Source organism: Rhinatrema bivittatum, chromosome 15, assembly GCF_901001135.1.
Source record: "Rhinatrema bivittatum chromosome 15, aRhiBiv1.1, whole genome shotgun sequence".
NCBI classification, from domain to species: Eukaryota; Metazoa; Chordata; class Amphibia; order Gymnophiona; family Rhinatrematidae; genus Rhinatrema; species Rhinatrema bivittatum.
In genome coordinates, this window is record NC_042629.1 from 29,252,623 (window position 1) to 29,268,265 (window position 15,643).

The window sequence follows — 15,643 nt, forward strand, 5'->3', positions numbered from 1 at the left end:
GTCTACTTCCATCATATACAACTTGGTCCAGATACTCTGATTCCATGTGTTAAGAGGAATTTGTCAATCCCATAATTACCATACTTTCATTTGAAGTACCAACTAAATATTTTTAAATCAAAATCGGTTACTGCTTTAACAAGCTATACATCAAAAAAAGACTGCAGAAACACACTTAAGAGCTTATGCAATTACGAATGCAACAGTAAGAAGTACCTCCAGGGAGGGCTCATTTAACAAGCCGAAATCTTGTGCAATCACAGGACTGCACATGAGGTAATCACCTCCCCCCTTCTCTGCCTTCAAAAAATGTCATCCTTCTAGGCTTTCCTTGCCATCCTTCCCTTTATAAGCATCAATCACTGAAAACCTTTATTGCTAAGCCCCAGGTACAGTGGGGAAGAAGCCAATCACCCTAAAAAGAAAAAAAAAAAAGCATGTACAGCTGAACCCGAGCCTGCAGTCTTGCACCCAGGCTGAATCCCGCAGCCACCTCTAGACCTCGCCTTGCAACGAGGTTCGCTCTTCGGAGTTGCTAGTTGCTATCCCAGGACTCCCGTCTATCTTTTGCTTCGGACTTCTGGCTTCTGACCCTGCTTCGTTCATCGACTCCGACTTCAGCTTCCGCCCCTGGTTTTGGCTTCGGACTTCTGGCTTTTGATCCTGCTTCGTTCATTGACTCAGACTTCAGCTTCCTCGTCATCTACAGGTATCCAGTTATTGCTTGCCTGGAGGATTCTCCTAAGTCCCAGCGGCTCGGGCTCTCACGGGCTCCTCCCGGGGAGCCACGGGCTTCCAAGGCTGAAGACTCTTCTGGCTTCCTGGGCTCTACCGCTCCCATCGACCATCTCTTCGGCTGCTTCCTTGATCCTTGGTTGCATAGGTCACACCTAAGTCCAAAAGGCATGGGTCCCTACGGGCTCGTCCTGGGGGGACCTCGGGCTTCCAGTGGTGAAGCCTTCTTCGGAGCACCTCTTCAGCTCCGCCTCCCGGCTGCGACGCCCACTGTGGGTCCCCACAGTGCAATTCCTGCAGTCTCAGCCGGCCCAAGGATCCACTACCCTTACATCGACGCACTCGATGCTGGAATCGAAGGATCAGACTTTCTAGACCCAAAGAGCCTCTCCATCTTGTCTAAACGGGCTCAACAACCCTTGGGGGTCATTTAATCGCAAAAATGGCACTCCCCAGACATCATGCGATGCCCCCAGGCAGAGAATACAGACCCCATGTGGATCCATAATGGACATGGTCTGCGAGCACTGGGGACATTCGCAAAACCCTGACGCCATGAAAAAGAGCCGGCGAGCAGTCGATGATCTGCGGCCACCAAACAGCAACATCGTCTGGAATCAACCGCAAAGAATGAAAAATTTACCACACCGCCCTATAGAAGCACAGACTGGGAAGGAGGAGGACCTGGTGCAGGCAAGTCGCAAAAATGACCAGAAAATAAAACGCCGAATAAACAGCTCCACAACCGTGAGCTGCGTGGAAAAGAGACTGAAGGGGGACCCCGTGTGAATGCGTGGATAGTGGCATGGCGGGCTCCATCTGATGATGTCATTCATGTATGAGGACTACTATCCTGTTTGTCCTAGGAGAAGGGTTTTAAAGATGTATACTATATCTCTCTCAGTATGGTTCAGAGTTGGATTTATAATATAAGCGCGCTGTTGTGCTTGAATCATTTTTTAAAATAAAAAACAGTTTAAAAAAAAGGGTTCCAGGGGTGATCTGGTAAAATATGGTCTGACTTCAGTACCAGGAAAAATCATGGAAACTATTCTAAAGAAAAAAAAAAAAAACAAAACCACAGAACATATAGAAGGACATGGTTTAAAGGGACACCGCCAGCATAAATGTAATATACGGAAAATCTTGCCTCATCAATCTGCTAAATTTTTCTGAAGAGAGTAGTAAACACAATTAAAAGAAAGGAAGCAGAGTAGAACTACATTTTCTCAAATGTTAAACAGCGGAGTGCCTCAGGGATCTAACTTTAATGGGATCAGTGCTCTTTAATATATTTATAAATGATCTGGAAACGGGAACGAGTGAAGTGATCAAATTTGCAAATGATATAAAATTATTCCACGTTGTTAAATCATAAGCGGATTGTAAAAAAATTCCCGGAGGATTTTGCGAGATTGAAAGACGCACGAGGGCGCACATTGATGCATGTGTGTTGTCGTGCACCCAGGGACATGGCAATTTTATAACATACGCGCGGATATTATAAAATAGTCTGGGCGCTCGTATGCACGTGCCCTATTTTGCAACTGAGTGCGTACGGCCAAATACATCCAGGTGAGCCAAACAACTTGGGGAACCGGCGTGATATGCTCGCACGAACACCGGTATATTAAAAGCTGTTAAATAAATAAATAAATAAATTTAAAACTGGCACATGTCCACGTCATGAACAATTTCACCAGTTCACCGAGTGTAGAGGCAAGTCCTCCAAATACCCCCCTAGTCTGCACTCCCCCCCAGGTACCCCAGACCCTTTTAATCCCTCAGGGATGGCTGTTTTTTGTTTTGTTTTTTTTAAACTTACGCCGCCTCCATAGCAGACGTTACACAGCACTGGAACTAGGTGCGCACCCAGGCTCATAAGTATTTGTACGCACATCTCTTGGCCCCGTCCTGGATCGCCCATGTCCAAACTACATCCCTGTTTGTATTGCAGCGAGATATTTGCGCATCGGGAGATACACGTGCATGTAGACAGCTTTTAAAATCTGCTGGGAGCATGCATATCCTAAATGTATACACCTTCTGATTTTGGCGCACTCTGGGCTTTAAAAATTCACCTTTAATGTTTTAGAGCTCCTGTTGGAAAGGCATGAAAGAAAGAGATTGATTTATTGATAACCCTTGACCATGAAATGTCTCACCAGCTATGCCGTACCCTACAACATGGAACATGTTGTAGGGTACGGCACTATATTATCGAAAATAGACTACTGCAACTCCAAACTACTAGGTCTCCCAAATAACTCTCTTCAACCACTACAGATGCTACAAAATGCGGCTGCACGCTTGCTTACTAACACGCACCGCCACAAACATATCACACCAGCGCTACAATTCCTACACTGGCTTCCAATCACCTCAAGGATATTATTCAAAGTGCTTACCCTTATACACAAGTCATTACATAACCAAGATATGCACTGGTTCTCTGATATTTTTACAGTCCAAACATCAGACAGACCAATAAGAAAAATGCACCAAGCTAAACTCTCCTTTCCTACGCTCAAAAACACAAAATATACTTCAACGAGAAAGAGATCATTCACGATAGCTGGAATCAACTTATGGAACAAAATGCCCACAAATCTGCGCCAAGAACCCTGCCACAAGAAATTTAAACAGAACCTGAAAACCTGGCTGTTCAAACAAGCCTACAATTTATGAATACTTCCCGTCAATCAATAATATTTAATAGACTAATTATGGAGTTACAAACTCTACAGCTTCTTTCATTCACTCTTAGCACTCCCTTTTTGACACATATACATGCAGCTCTCTTAATTGTAATTTTATTTGATATTATTTTCGAGTTTTATGTGATCACCTATGTACCCTTTTATCTTTTTTAACCTTTCCTATTTTATTTTATAGTTATAATGTTATGAACTATGTACTCTTATCTACCTGTTTTGGATTGTAAAGCTTTTGCTAAGTTAATGTTCATTGTAAACAGAGGTGATGTTTATTAACGTGCCGCGGTATATAAAAACCCTTAATTAAATAAATAAATAAATAAATAACATAGCCCCTGCTGACACCTGTACACCCACCTTCATGCACTTAGATTAGTACTCACGCAGTCGAATGTTGCTGATGACGAAGTAACCAATGTAAAATGGCACCACAAAGACCAGGACCAGCAAAATCACACACAGGTTCAGTTTCCAGTGAAAATACCGGGAGCTGGAAGAGAGCATATTCATTCTCACTCTTGCAAAACTCTTCTAGTGAGGAGGTCTGACAGGGACACGAAAGTTCCCAAAACTTATTCTGATGTACAGCAGCGATGAGTAACCACTAAATTCAGGTATCATAAAGAATTAGAAGGGCAGTAGGTGTCAACCAGGACTGGAAAAATCCCAGGTACCTGACATCACCTCAAGCCCAACACTGGTGAAGTTTCTGCAGTCACTGGGCATTTGTTATGGAATATGTGTCGATGATGTGCAATTGATTTTCCTGTGTCTTAGCCATGAGAAAAGAATACAACCAGGAAAGCACCCTGCCTCTAATCCCTATGTCCTAGAGACTCTAGATCTGTAGCTCATAGCTGCAGAAACTACGTATAAATGACAATATTGTTTAGCTTGTAATATGCTTTTGTACATACAACTGTAATCCGCATTGAACAAGAATGTTTGGAAAGCACGGCATATAAAATGTTTTAAATAAATCAAAGACTATTATCAAGAATGTCAAACACTGCAGAAAGGGCCAGGAGAGCTATGATCACACCATCATACTTATCCAGCTCACAATGTAACTCGTGAAAAACAAAGACCTCCGTGCCTTGTCCTTTGGAAAAGCCGGACAGTGACGGGTCTAACAGACCATGTTCATAGAAGACATGAGTTGCTGCATGTTTGATCAGCTTTCCCAGGAAGTGACACCAGCCTATAATTTGTCACATCATCTAAGCCCAAAGAAGGTGCCTTGAGCAAAGGACAGATCGATGCCATTTGCAAGGGTTTAAGGAAATGGCCTTCCACAAAGAACATGTTAATTAACCTGACTAAATAATGCACAAATGCATTGTCCGCTTCCATCTCCTCCCCCAAGGGTCTTCCTCTCTAGCCGCTCTCTATCTGCCTCAGTCTTGCTCCTTGGGCATAGGCGAGGGCTTGGCGATAGCATTGGTCCTCAGTCCAGGCCCTGCTGCAGCATTAGCTATTCTGTTTAGACCAGCGGCAGGCACCACATTTTAGGCTGTCAGGGATTTTCCAGCCCTAAATGGCACCGGAGCTCTGAAAGAACTCAAATATGAAATTGCAGGCCTGTTACTAGCAATTTGTAACCTATCATTAAAATCAACTAACTTACTTTATTCCTTAATTGACCGCTGTGCTTTGCAATCAAATCTGCAATTGTAACAAATACTGCAATAAATGCAGAGCATGAAATTTCCCAATTGTCTCTGTATTAATCCATGATGCAAATGTCTGCAGTTCTGGTCACGTCTCAAAAGTTACCTAGCATTCCAAGAAAAGCTGCAGAGAGGAGCAAATGGGGACAGGAAATACATACACTACCCGACTGTAACCTGCATTGAAATGCCTGAAAGGCGGAATATAAATCAAATAAATAAAACAAAACTAACGTATTCATTGCAGAACAGCCTCAAGGCATACGAAAAGATATGGGGATTCTATTGGACATATGTCAGAACATAAGCAGTTCCCAAACTAGGGTGCTATTTGTATAGTAGACAGACAATGGGGGAGTCTATGATATATTGCTCCAATGAATTCTGATTGCTATTTGTTGTATAATTTCAAACTACAGTCTACATACTGTGTCTCGTCTATCTGTTAAAATAAAAAGTTAGAAAAATAAATGGTATAGAAGATGGAACGACTCTTATGAAGAAAAGCTAAACAGGTGAGAGCTCTTCAGTTTGGAGAATACGACTGAGAAGATAAGATAGAGATTTACAAAATCATCAGTAAGGTGGAACTCAAATGGGGAATGGTTATTAGGGGACATCCCATGAAACTAACAAGTAGAAGATTTAAAACAATCAGAGAAAGTTTTTTGTTTTGGTTTTTTTTTTTACTCAATACACAATCAAGTTGTGGAATTTGTTGACTGAGGATATGGTCAAGGCAGCAAGCATAGCTGGGTCTGAAAAGGGTTTGGACAAGTTCATGGAGGAAAAGCCCATAAGAGCAAGTTTGCTTCCATAGATAGCAGGATGAATTAGCCATGATCTGTGGGCGACACTGAACAGAACTGGCTATCCAAGCTAGTAGAGCTAGCTCCCGTACAGGAGTCGCCTCAGAATCTCCTTAGCCTGTTTCAAAGGCAGAATGAGGATAATCTGCTGTCCAGGGAGGAGGGTGGGCATCTCATGGCTAATTCATTCTGCTATCTAGGAAAACAGCAAACGTGGGTTTGCCATCAATCAGCAGGGCTAAATTAACCATGATCTGAGGGGAGTCCCAAGCTGAGGATTGCTGCGGAGCGATTTCTTAAAAGCAACCCAGACGCCACTGTGGATAGCAGACTACTTTTGAATTAATTGGTGCAACACCGCCCATCCTACTACGCCATCTGTGGAAACCAAGGCATCTAGGTAGTAGTGCGCAAGAGGAATCTGTTGCTCATACCGGGATTAGTAAGATCAAGTCCAGGTGCTGTATAGCAATGTTGGACGCAGCTTGTGATCCAACTGGAAAATACTGTTTTGGCTGCAGCAAGTCGCAGTACGAAACAATTACAATATTTTCCTGTGGGAATGCATATATAGTAGGCTAGAGCTCTTTTGCAGTCCAATGTTTGCAATGTCTTTTCATCCTCAAGTGCATGAGGTTTTGGGGAAAAAAAAAAAAAAAAAAAAAAAAAAAAATATATATATATATATATATATATATAGTCTTTAATATCTATCTAGTATCTTTAATACCCAGCACTTGCAACTCACCGACTGAGTAGCACTGACTACTACTAGAAAGAATACCTTCCAGGTTACATATTTCAGCAATGCTATATCTAAAGGCTCAAATGGAGCTTGCATTAGATGAAAGAGGACTACTTTGATATCCCAAGACACCGGCGATTTTCGACCTTTCATGAATTTCAAGACCAGAGGATGCATGGAAAAGGGTTCTCCATTCTCTGGAGTATAAGCAGCTGCAATAGCACTGAGATTCAAGCTAGATGAGATGGCAAATCTAGATTGGGACAGATGGTAAAGAAAAGACAGGAGATGTCTAGGTTTGCAGCTGAATGGATTTAGATTGTGTGACATACTCCAATCTGAATAACGTATCCTCTTGGAGTAATTGCATCTTGTTAATGGCTTTCTGGCTGAAAGGAGTACATTTTGAATTCGATATGAAAGACACTATTGTGCTAGAACAGAGCGCTCAACATCCGTGATGTCAGATTGAGGGATGGCAGAGATAGGTGGAGAAGAAAGCACTCCTCTTGAGATAGGAGAGAAGGATTGTCTTCAATTACCCATCAGACCTTCCAAATATCTGGAACTAGATAGGTGTACCATGGTTATCTTGGCCATGCAGGTGTGATTAGAATCATCGTGGCTTGCTCTCACATTAGTACAGTTCTTGTTATGAGTGGTATTAGAGGAAAAGCATACACAAGGCCTGTGTTCCAGGGAATTAGGAAAGGAGTCTGGAACTTCGCATTGCGAACTTGGTCGAATGGAGCAGAATTGATCTAGTTTTTGGTTCTGTTCCATTGCAAAGAGGTCGATCTATGGGTGACCCCAAAACCTGAAAAGACAAGCTGCTACGGTTTGAGTCAAGGACCATTTGTGTGAGCAAAATATTCTGCTGAGTCTGCCACTGTGTTTGCAAAACCTGGTAAATAAATGGCTTGAAGTGTGGCAGTGTTCTGTATTGCCCACTGTCATATGCGCATGGCTTCTTGGCACAGGTTCCATGATGTGGTTCCTTCCTGTTTAGTGACATTGCTACTTGATTATTTGTTTGGATCATTACGTCCTTTCCTCTGAGGATGTGAGTGAATTTGTGCAGGGCTTTGTGCATCGCTCTGAAGAGCTTTGTATTGGTAGTGACATGTGCCCACTTTGACACACAGGAAATGCCAACAAGAAGGGTGCATTAGAATGTATACATAAGTACATCTGAGGACCAAAGAGCACATCCAATCAACCTGCTGAATGAATGGAAGGATTGTGCTCAGAGAAGTCATTTTGAATTTCTTCCAGTAGAGATATTGAGATTTCGGATATCTATGATGAGCCACAGTCCCTCAGTCTTCTTTGGAATCAAGAAGTATTGGGAGTAAAACAATTGCATTTTGTAGTAGGAGTTGCTGAACCTTGTGCTGCAGAAGTGGAAGATGCATGGGGTCAGACTGTGGTACAGCAGTTGGGATACCAGTTTGCATGTGAAATTGAGGTGGTAGCCCTGTTGCACCTTTTCAGACCCAGCGGATGTTTGATTCCAAACCATTAAAGATAGCTGGATTCTGTCCCCACCTGATGGCTCAATAATGGATTCTGATGGATCAAGAACTTTGCTCCGATTTCCCCGGATGTTGTTGTAGTGGCTTCTGCTGGCAGAATTCTCTTGGACGTCCTTTCATTAGAACTGGCTGAGATTGTTGATAGTGTATCCGCATAGGAGGTAATCAATAACGGTATGATTTGTATGACCTTCTCAGGTAGTAAGAGCATATATAGGACGGGAAAGGCTTTCTGCTGGAAAGTTGCAGATCAGCGATGTGGACAGTGATTGAATCCCCACATTTTGTTCCTTCCTCTGAGCTAAGGTTTCATGTAGCTTTTCCCTGAAGACGTTGCCATCCAGATATGGTAGGTCGACCAACTTTTCGTGGATTTCCTCCCTAATACTACTGGCTCTGAGCCACGTCATGCAATGTGCTCCAATCAATGCAGCAGATATTCAAGTTGTAGTACTGAAAGATTCATACACTGATCAAACACGATGCCAGATAATTTCCTCCGAATTGTAGAGTGGAGCATGTGAAAACTGTTTCAGAGCAAATAAAGGATTTTAAATTTTGAACCATCTAGAACTGTCGGGGAATCATGCTGCAAGCATGATGCCCTGGAAAACCTTTTTGCTGAACTCAAAGATATGATGATCTTTCCCTGGGGGAGTGTTGGAATAAAGGTGGGATTTTTTTTGCCTTCTTCATGGCAGGCTCCACTACCAATTAGGCCAATACAGTCCAGCGCACTTCTCTGTACAGAGAAGCAGAAAAATCTGCTTTTCTGTGCACCCTCCGACTTAATATCATAGTGATATTAAGTCGGAGGCCCCAAAAGTAAAAAAAAATTTTAAAAATCTGCCCGCAGCCTGCGGGTCAGAAGATGGACGCTCAATTATGCCGGCGTCCGTTTTCCGAACCCGTGGCTGTCAGCGGACTCGAGAACAGACGCCGGAAAAATTGAGCGTTGGCTGTCAAACCCGCTGACAGCCGCCACTCCTGTCAAAAAGGAGGCGCTAGGGGCATGCTAGTTTCCCTAGCGCCTCTTTTTACCGTGGACCCTCATTTGCATGCAGGCCGATACTAAATCATGCGCACAGGAGAGTGGCCTGTGCGCGCATCGGGAGAGTGGGTTCTCCCGCACTCTCGCCGGCTCTCCCACACTTTTTTCTGTATTGGCCCGACAGAATTTTGTGGGAGTTGTACCACCCCATAACCCAGGGATTTCTTCATCCATAATTTAAGATCCAGCTTTTGGACAGCTTAATGCCCGAGTAAGGCGTTTCCCACATCTTATTAAGCACTTCGTGGGTTGGCAAGGCAGAAAGCTCTACTAGAATGTCCAGGATTTTTAATATTTTCATAACCTCTGCTCTGGGGTCTGGGTCCTTACGTACTACGTTTAGTGCCGTTCCCATCTTCTCCACAAATGAAGTACATCGAATCCTCTGAAGTGTGATCCAGTGGCCCTGGAGGCAGGTCAGAAGTGATGGCTATGGAGATGCAGGGGGGGGGGGGGGGGGGGGAGACGACTCTCCAGTAGAAAGAAAGAATCCATGGTATACACAAGAATTAAAAAACCTGAAACACCTCAGGAAAACTGAAAAGGCCTGGCGCAATGATCCATCCCCTTCACGCCTGGCCCAGTTCAAATCCTCCCTACATCACTACAGTGAAAAGTTAAATAAGGCCAAAAGAGATTACTACACCTCCAAAATACATCAATTCCAATTCAACCCAAGAGCCCTATATGACTTTGTTGCTTCACTCACCAAGTCAGCACCCCCTGACATTCCTGAAGTAGCAGCTAAAACCAAATGCGAAGAACTCGCTTCTTCCAAAACAAAATCAACAAGCTGCTGACTCGCTTCCCCACCCCTTCCTCTCCTACACAATCTCACCAAGAAGTTAACCAAACCCTCCTCAGCAACCTAAGGGCCTCTCCACACTAGACTACACCACTGCCCTAGAAATAGAATCATTCATCAAGAAAGCTAGACCTTCCTCCCACCCCTCAGACACGATCCCCACCAAACTCCTCCTATCCATCCCAAACCTAATTGCAAAACCCATAGCCAACATTATTAATTCATCCATTAGCTCAGGTCATGTTCTGGACCCTCTTAAGCAAGTTATTGTCAAGCCTATATTGAAGAAACCGAAACTCGACCCCTCTGATCTGTCCAACTACCGCCCCATCTCAAACCTTCCATTTATCTCTAAACGTCTCGAAAAAACGATCAACAAACAACTCACCGAATATCTTGAGGATAATCAAATTCTCGCCTCCTCACAGTACGGTTTCCGGAAATTCCATAGTACGGAGACCCTCCTTCTCTCCCTTTCTGACCATCTTATCAAAGGTATTGACAAAGGGCAATCATATATTCTTGCCTTTCTAGACATCTCTTCAGCATTTGACACCATCAGCCATAGTATCCTCCTTCAACAACTAACTGAAATCGGAATAACCAGAGTCTCCCTCAATTGGTTCAAATCCTACCTCAGCAATCGTAATTTCAGAATCAAACTAGGAAACCATGAGTCCAAAGCTATTCCCCTTGATCAAGGAGTCCCACAAGGCTCCTCCCTGTCCTCTACCCTTTTCAACATCTACATCCTACCCCTCTGTCATCTTCTATCGTGTCTCAAGCTTCCTCATTACATCTATGCCGATGATGTACAGATACTTATTCCCGTATCTGATACACTCCCAAATGCCATGAACATCTGGAATTCCACGCTTCTATCAATTAACAAGCTCCTAACTACTATCCATCTTGCCCTGAACACCACGAAAACCGAAATCATGCTTATCTTACCCCAAAAGCCACCCCCAACCCCCTCCCTTTTCCTCAAGCCCCTCCTATCCAATTCTCCCAACAAGTCAGAGATCTAGGGGTCATCCTTGACAACCACATCAACCTGAAGAAATTCATCAGCAATACACTGAGAGATGGTTTCTTTAAACTTCAAACTGTAAAAAAAACTGAAACCCTTACTACACCCCCCTGATTTCCGTACAGTACTTCAAACGACTATCTTTTCCAAACTTATTTTATTTATTTAAAATCTTTTCTATACCATCGTTAAGCTAGTTGCCGTCACAACGGTTCACAATAAGGCACATAATTTGACTTGACTATTTTAACTCCCTCCTCTTAGGTTTACCTAAAAATCTCTATCCAGCCCTTACAAATACTACAAAACACAGCTACCCGGATCCTCACCAATACACTCAGAAATGAATACATTACACCTGTACTAAAGGAACTACACTGGCTCCCAATTGCATCCCTCATTCAATATAAGACCCTCTCTCTCATTCACAAGGCTCTGTACAATCCAGAAATGAACTGGCTTAACGACTCCCTTAGATTCCACCAGGCTACTAAACCCACCAGACACCAACACCTCGCCACTATGCAGACCTCTTCACCCAAAGTCAAACTGGCCTCCACCAGAGCACGTGCGCTCTCAGTAGCTGGGCCTGCCCTTTGGAAATCTATGCCAGCAGAGCTATGCCAGAAGGACTGCCAAAAAACATTCAAACAAAAACTTAAGACGTGGCTTTTCACAAAAGCATACACCTAGTACCAATCAGCCCACGCTCCAGCCCTCCCCAGCCTTCTCCCCTCTCAGCTCCTATCCCCACCGCCACAACTAACCTCCACAGCCTTCTCAGCCAAATTCTATTCTTCTCCTTTTTGTTTACGTCAAACTCGCTGGAATGAATACAACATATACCTTTTACCTTTCCCATTATCCCTTTCTGAAACCACTTGAGCTCCTATCACAGTCCTTTTCAACTGTATATAATTTTACAGTTTTATTCATTTAATCCCTGTAAATAGCCTTCCCCCCCAGTTACCAGTTTGATGTTTAAGTTACCCACTACTGTTCTATGTCAAACGCTCTCCAAGCGTATGTTTTATTTTTTGTTACACTGTAAACCGATGTGATATCTTTGATGAATGTCGGTATATAAAATTCTGTAAATAATAATAATAATAGAATGAGTGCTGGACCAGAAAGACTGTGGTGAGTGAGAAGAGCAGACTACCCTCGAGGGAACTAAAGTAGGTGGAGGTCATTTGCTGGAGGTAAACTTCCTATGACCCAAAGAAAATGAAGTTAGTGATATGGAGCACCTAGCATTACTTTGAGGAGAAAAAGAAATGACTGGGTATGCTGGCAATAATGATGGCTGTTTCGGTTCCAGTATGATGGAGATGAAAAAACCTTGTACAATGTCCATTATTTCTCCATAGTCTGTTGAGATATCTGCACTGGTGTTAGTGGTGGGGTGTCTTCCTCTGACACAAGAAACGGATTGTGCTCCATTATTGGTGGAGGATTGGATGGCAATGGAAGGATGGATCATATAGGTTTTGGGTGGAGACCCTGGGTCAGAAGCAGGGAGACCGAAAAGTCTCTGGTGATGGAAGCGGGAGCTAAGGTCTCACCTATGCTAAAGAAGCATTAAATGTTGCATACAACTGAGTTGGTAGAGTGGCTATAAAGATGTCTTGCATATAGAATTCCTTAGGGCAGACTGGAAGTACTAGGAAATACTGGTCTCCTTCTTTGGATCTTTTAGAGACTGTAGAGTGAGGTGACAAAGGGGAGAGGTTTGGTCCATCATAAGAACTGATATGGAGTGTCTCCTACTCTGCATGCAACATTTCAGCAGTGTCTTGAATCAATGCTTGCGTTGAGGTTGACTTCCAATACATCAAGTGCTTTGAAGTAGATTGCGTTGATAACTTTGATGAAGAAAGTGTCAACTGCTTTGATGCAATGTGGGTTGAGAGTTGCTTCAGTGCATCTCTCTTTTGTGTCTTCAATGCATTGTGTTTAGATTCTCCAATGCAGACTGCATCAATTTAATCGATGCATCATGCTCTGGTCTCTGATGCATAATGCATTGATTGCATCAATGCCCCCTGCAAGCAGCACTTGGATGCTTCTTGCTTTGATTTTTATGAAGCAGCTTCTGGGGACTTTGATGATATATGCATCAATTTCTTTGAAGGTCCTGATGCATCCTTTTGTGTAGCCTCTTTTTCTCTATGCTGTGTCAATTTCTCCTTTTTAGATGGCACTGGGGTCGACTACACTGAGTGCATCGAGGAGTCTCATGTTTTGCTTTGGGAGGCACGTTGACCAACTATGTGGACTTAATCCTGGTAAGGGTTGACATGCCCTGGGCTGTCCAGTCAGATTATCATGGTGCTGCTTTTTGAAGGGGAAGAATGATGACTTCTGGAAGCTGACCTGGCCCTCAAACTGGCTATCTTGGCTGCTCTGGAGCCTTGGGACCTCGAGAACATTTGACCATGTGCAGGGAAGTGTGCTTGGTCATGGTCCAAACCCAGCCAGAAGTAATATAATTAGTGGCCATCTGTGATGGAAATAATTTGGCCACATAAGTAGGATTTAAAGCCGCTGATGGCTTTCTTGGAGGTCATCAGGAAGATTCCAGAAATTCCTGAGAGAACTTTCCCCTTTTCTTTTTCTCTTTCTTCTTTTTGTTTCTTGTACAAGAAGAATGATAGCACTAAAAAGCATTTTCGGGGGTCGCTGAAAACAATCAGGTAAAAGAATTAGACTAAGGAGAAGAAATTTTTGAAGGACAGACAGATAAGCCATCTGTGCAAAGCACAGATGAAAACAGACTGGGAGATTCTGAGGCAACACCCATACAGGAAATCCGAAACATGCTTGGTTGAACTCAAGGCTCTACTAGCTTGGAGAGACAATTCCATTTAGTCCAGCTGATGATTTCACCCAGAGATCATGGCTAATTCAGCCCTGCTTATTGATGGAAAAACCATTATTAGCCAAGTGAGAAAGCTACTGCTTATCCCTGAGAGTAGGCAACAAGAAAATGGATCTGTTCTTTGGGATCTGCTGGATATTTTCTAGTGATCCAGACTAGCCACTACCAGAGACAGAGATTCTGGGCTTGATGGACCTTTGGTCTGTCCATCCCAGCATGGCATGTCTTGTGCTCTTATGAATATAAAGGTTACAAACATTGAATATGATGGAAGATAAAGACATTAAAGTTGATCCTGTCTGCTCAATGTAAAGCCTATTACAATGCCACAGACCCCAGCTGATGTCTAGCTTTCCCTTTACTGTTTAGCAATGAAGGGAATATACAAATAAAAGCACCTGCAACTCACCTGCTGTTCAGCAATCCCAAAATCTCAAAGATGATGAGTTCAAACATCGTGCATGAAAAAGCAAAGGTGACAGAGAAAACTACCTGCACCACATACTGTCGAACCTGCAACCAAGGAGAGAACAGAGCTGGGTGTCTCGGTTCTTGTTCTGATAGGTATTTCTAAGTAAAGAGCCGTTAGTAAGAATTGCCGTTTAACTGTTACTCTCCTGACATCAGGAATCCATGTCACATAAATTAACACATTAGAACTCCTAAGAGTTAAGGCATTTATTGAGCGCAGTTAATTATTTTTATGAAATCAGAACCAAATTACTCAGACATTCTCAAAAGAAGAATAGAATTTTTATTTTACATGAGAAAAGTATATAATTAAATTCAATTGATAAATTAAGTCAGATCAAGTCATATGACACGAAAATGAAATTCAAAATGATTGCTAACCAAAGAGTTAAAAATTCTTGCCAGAGCCTTGGGCGTGCCATGATCAGAATAAGATAGCAGCAGCCCCGAGTATCTGGACTGTACTGTCTATATACTGTACTCTTCTTTGCTGTGGACGTTTAATAGTTTACAGTAAGCCCATGATCGGCTAACTTGGAAATCTTCTAACCTTCTAAGTTACTAAATCACTAAACGTACAAGAAAATATAGCTATAAAATACATCAGATATACCACATCCACACACCTGTGTGCTTTGATCTAGTCTGGTAATTCTAATTGACAAAAGAGCACAATTTCATTTCTCTAATTTTAATATATATATGTATTAAGCGTGTAATACTTCTTATATTTAAATATATAACATTAAATGCAATCGGTATATGTCTATCCTAATTGTAAATGGTCAAAAGACATCATTATAGTTTTATCCTGAGTCCAGTGCTAATTAAAGACACAGACTCTTGGAAATTTGCTATGCCTGGGAACTCCGCTATACTAAGACATAAATCAGAAGGATCGCTTATCTTAACAGGGCTGGCTGATTTCCCAGTTCTAGCAACTGCAGGTGTTAAAAAGTATTCTTTAGAAAAAAAAAAAGTTAAAACTAAAAACTGCTTTACTTTTAGAAATGTCTTGTGAGCTAGTCATTTCAGCGTTTTAAAAATCATACAGGGGTTAATGGTTTTCATATTTCTGTACTTGAGGTACAGGGGACTCAGATATTTTGTCATGGGTAACTGAAGGCCCCAACACCACTTCAATATCAGTGCTGCTTATAGCAACTGTCATAACGGTATCAAAGAGCTATG

At 42.6% G+C, this 15,643-nt stretch overlaps 1 protein-coding gene across 2 annotated transcripts in view; it reads right to left on the bottom strand.

The window, feature by feature from the left end:
* Nucleotides 1-15,643, bottom strand: part of GPR89B (G protein-coupled receptor 89B) — a 78,636-nt gene that overhangs the window by 48,891 nt on the left and 14,102 nt on the right. The window contains exons 3-4 of one of the 2 annotated variants that reach the window (XM_029578243.1): nucleotides 14,391-14,494; nucleotides 3,836-3,942 (exon numbers count right to left, since the gene is read on the bottom strand). In XM_029578243.1, coding sequence (XP_029434103.1) covers nucleotides 3,836-3,942; nucleotides 14,391-14,494 — 211 coding nt within the window. The remainder of the gene's footprint in view (nucleotides 1-3,835; nucleotides 3,943-14,390; nucleotides 14,495-15,643) is intronic. The other variant, XM_029578244.1, reaches the window with a different exon arrangement.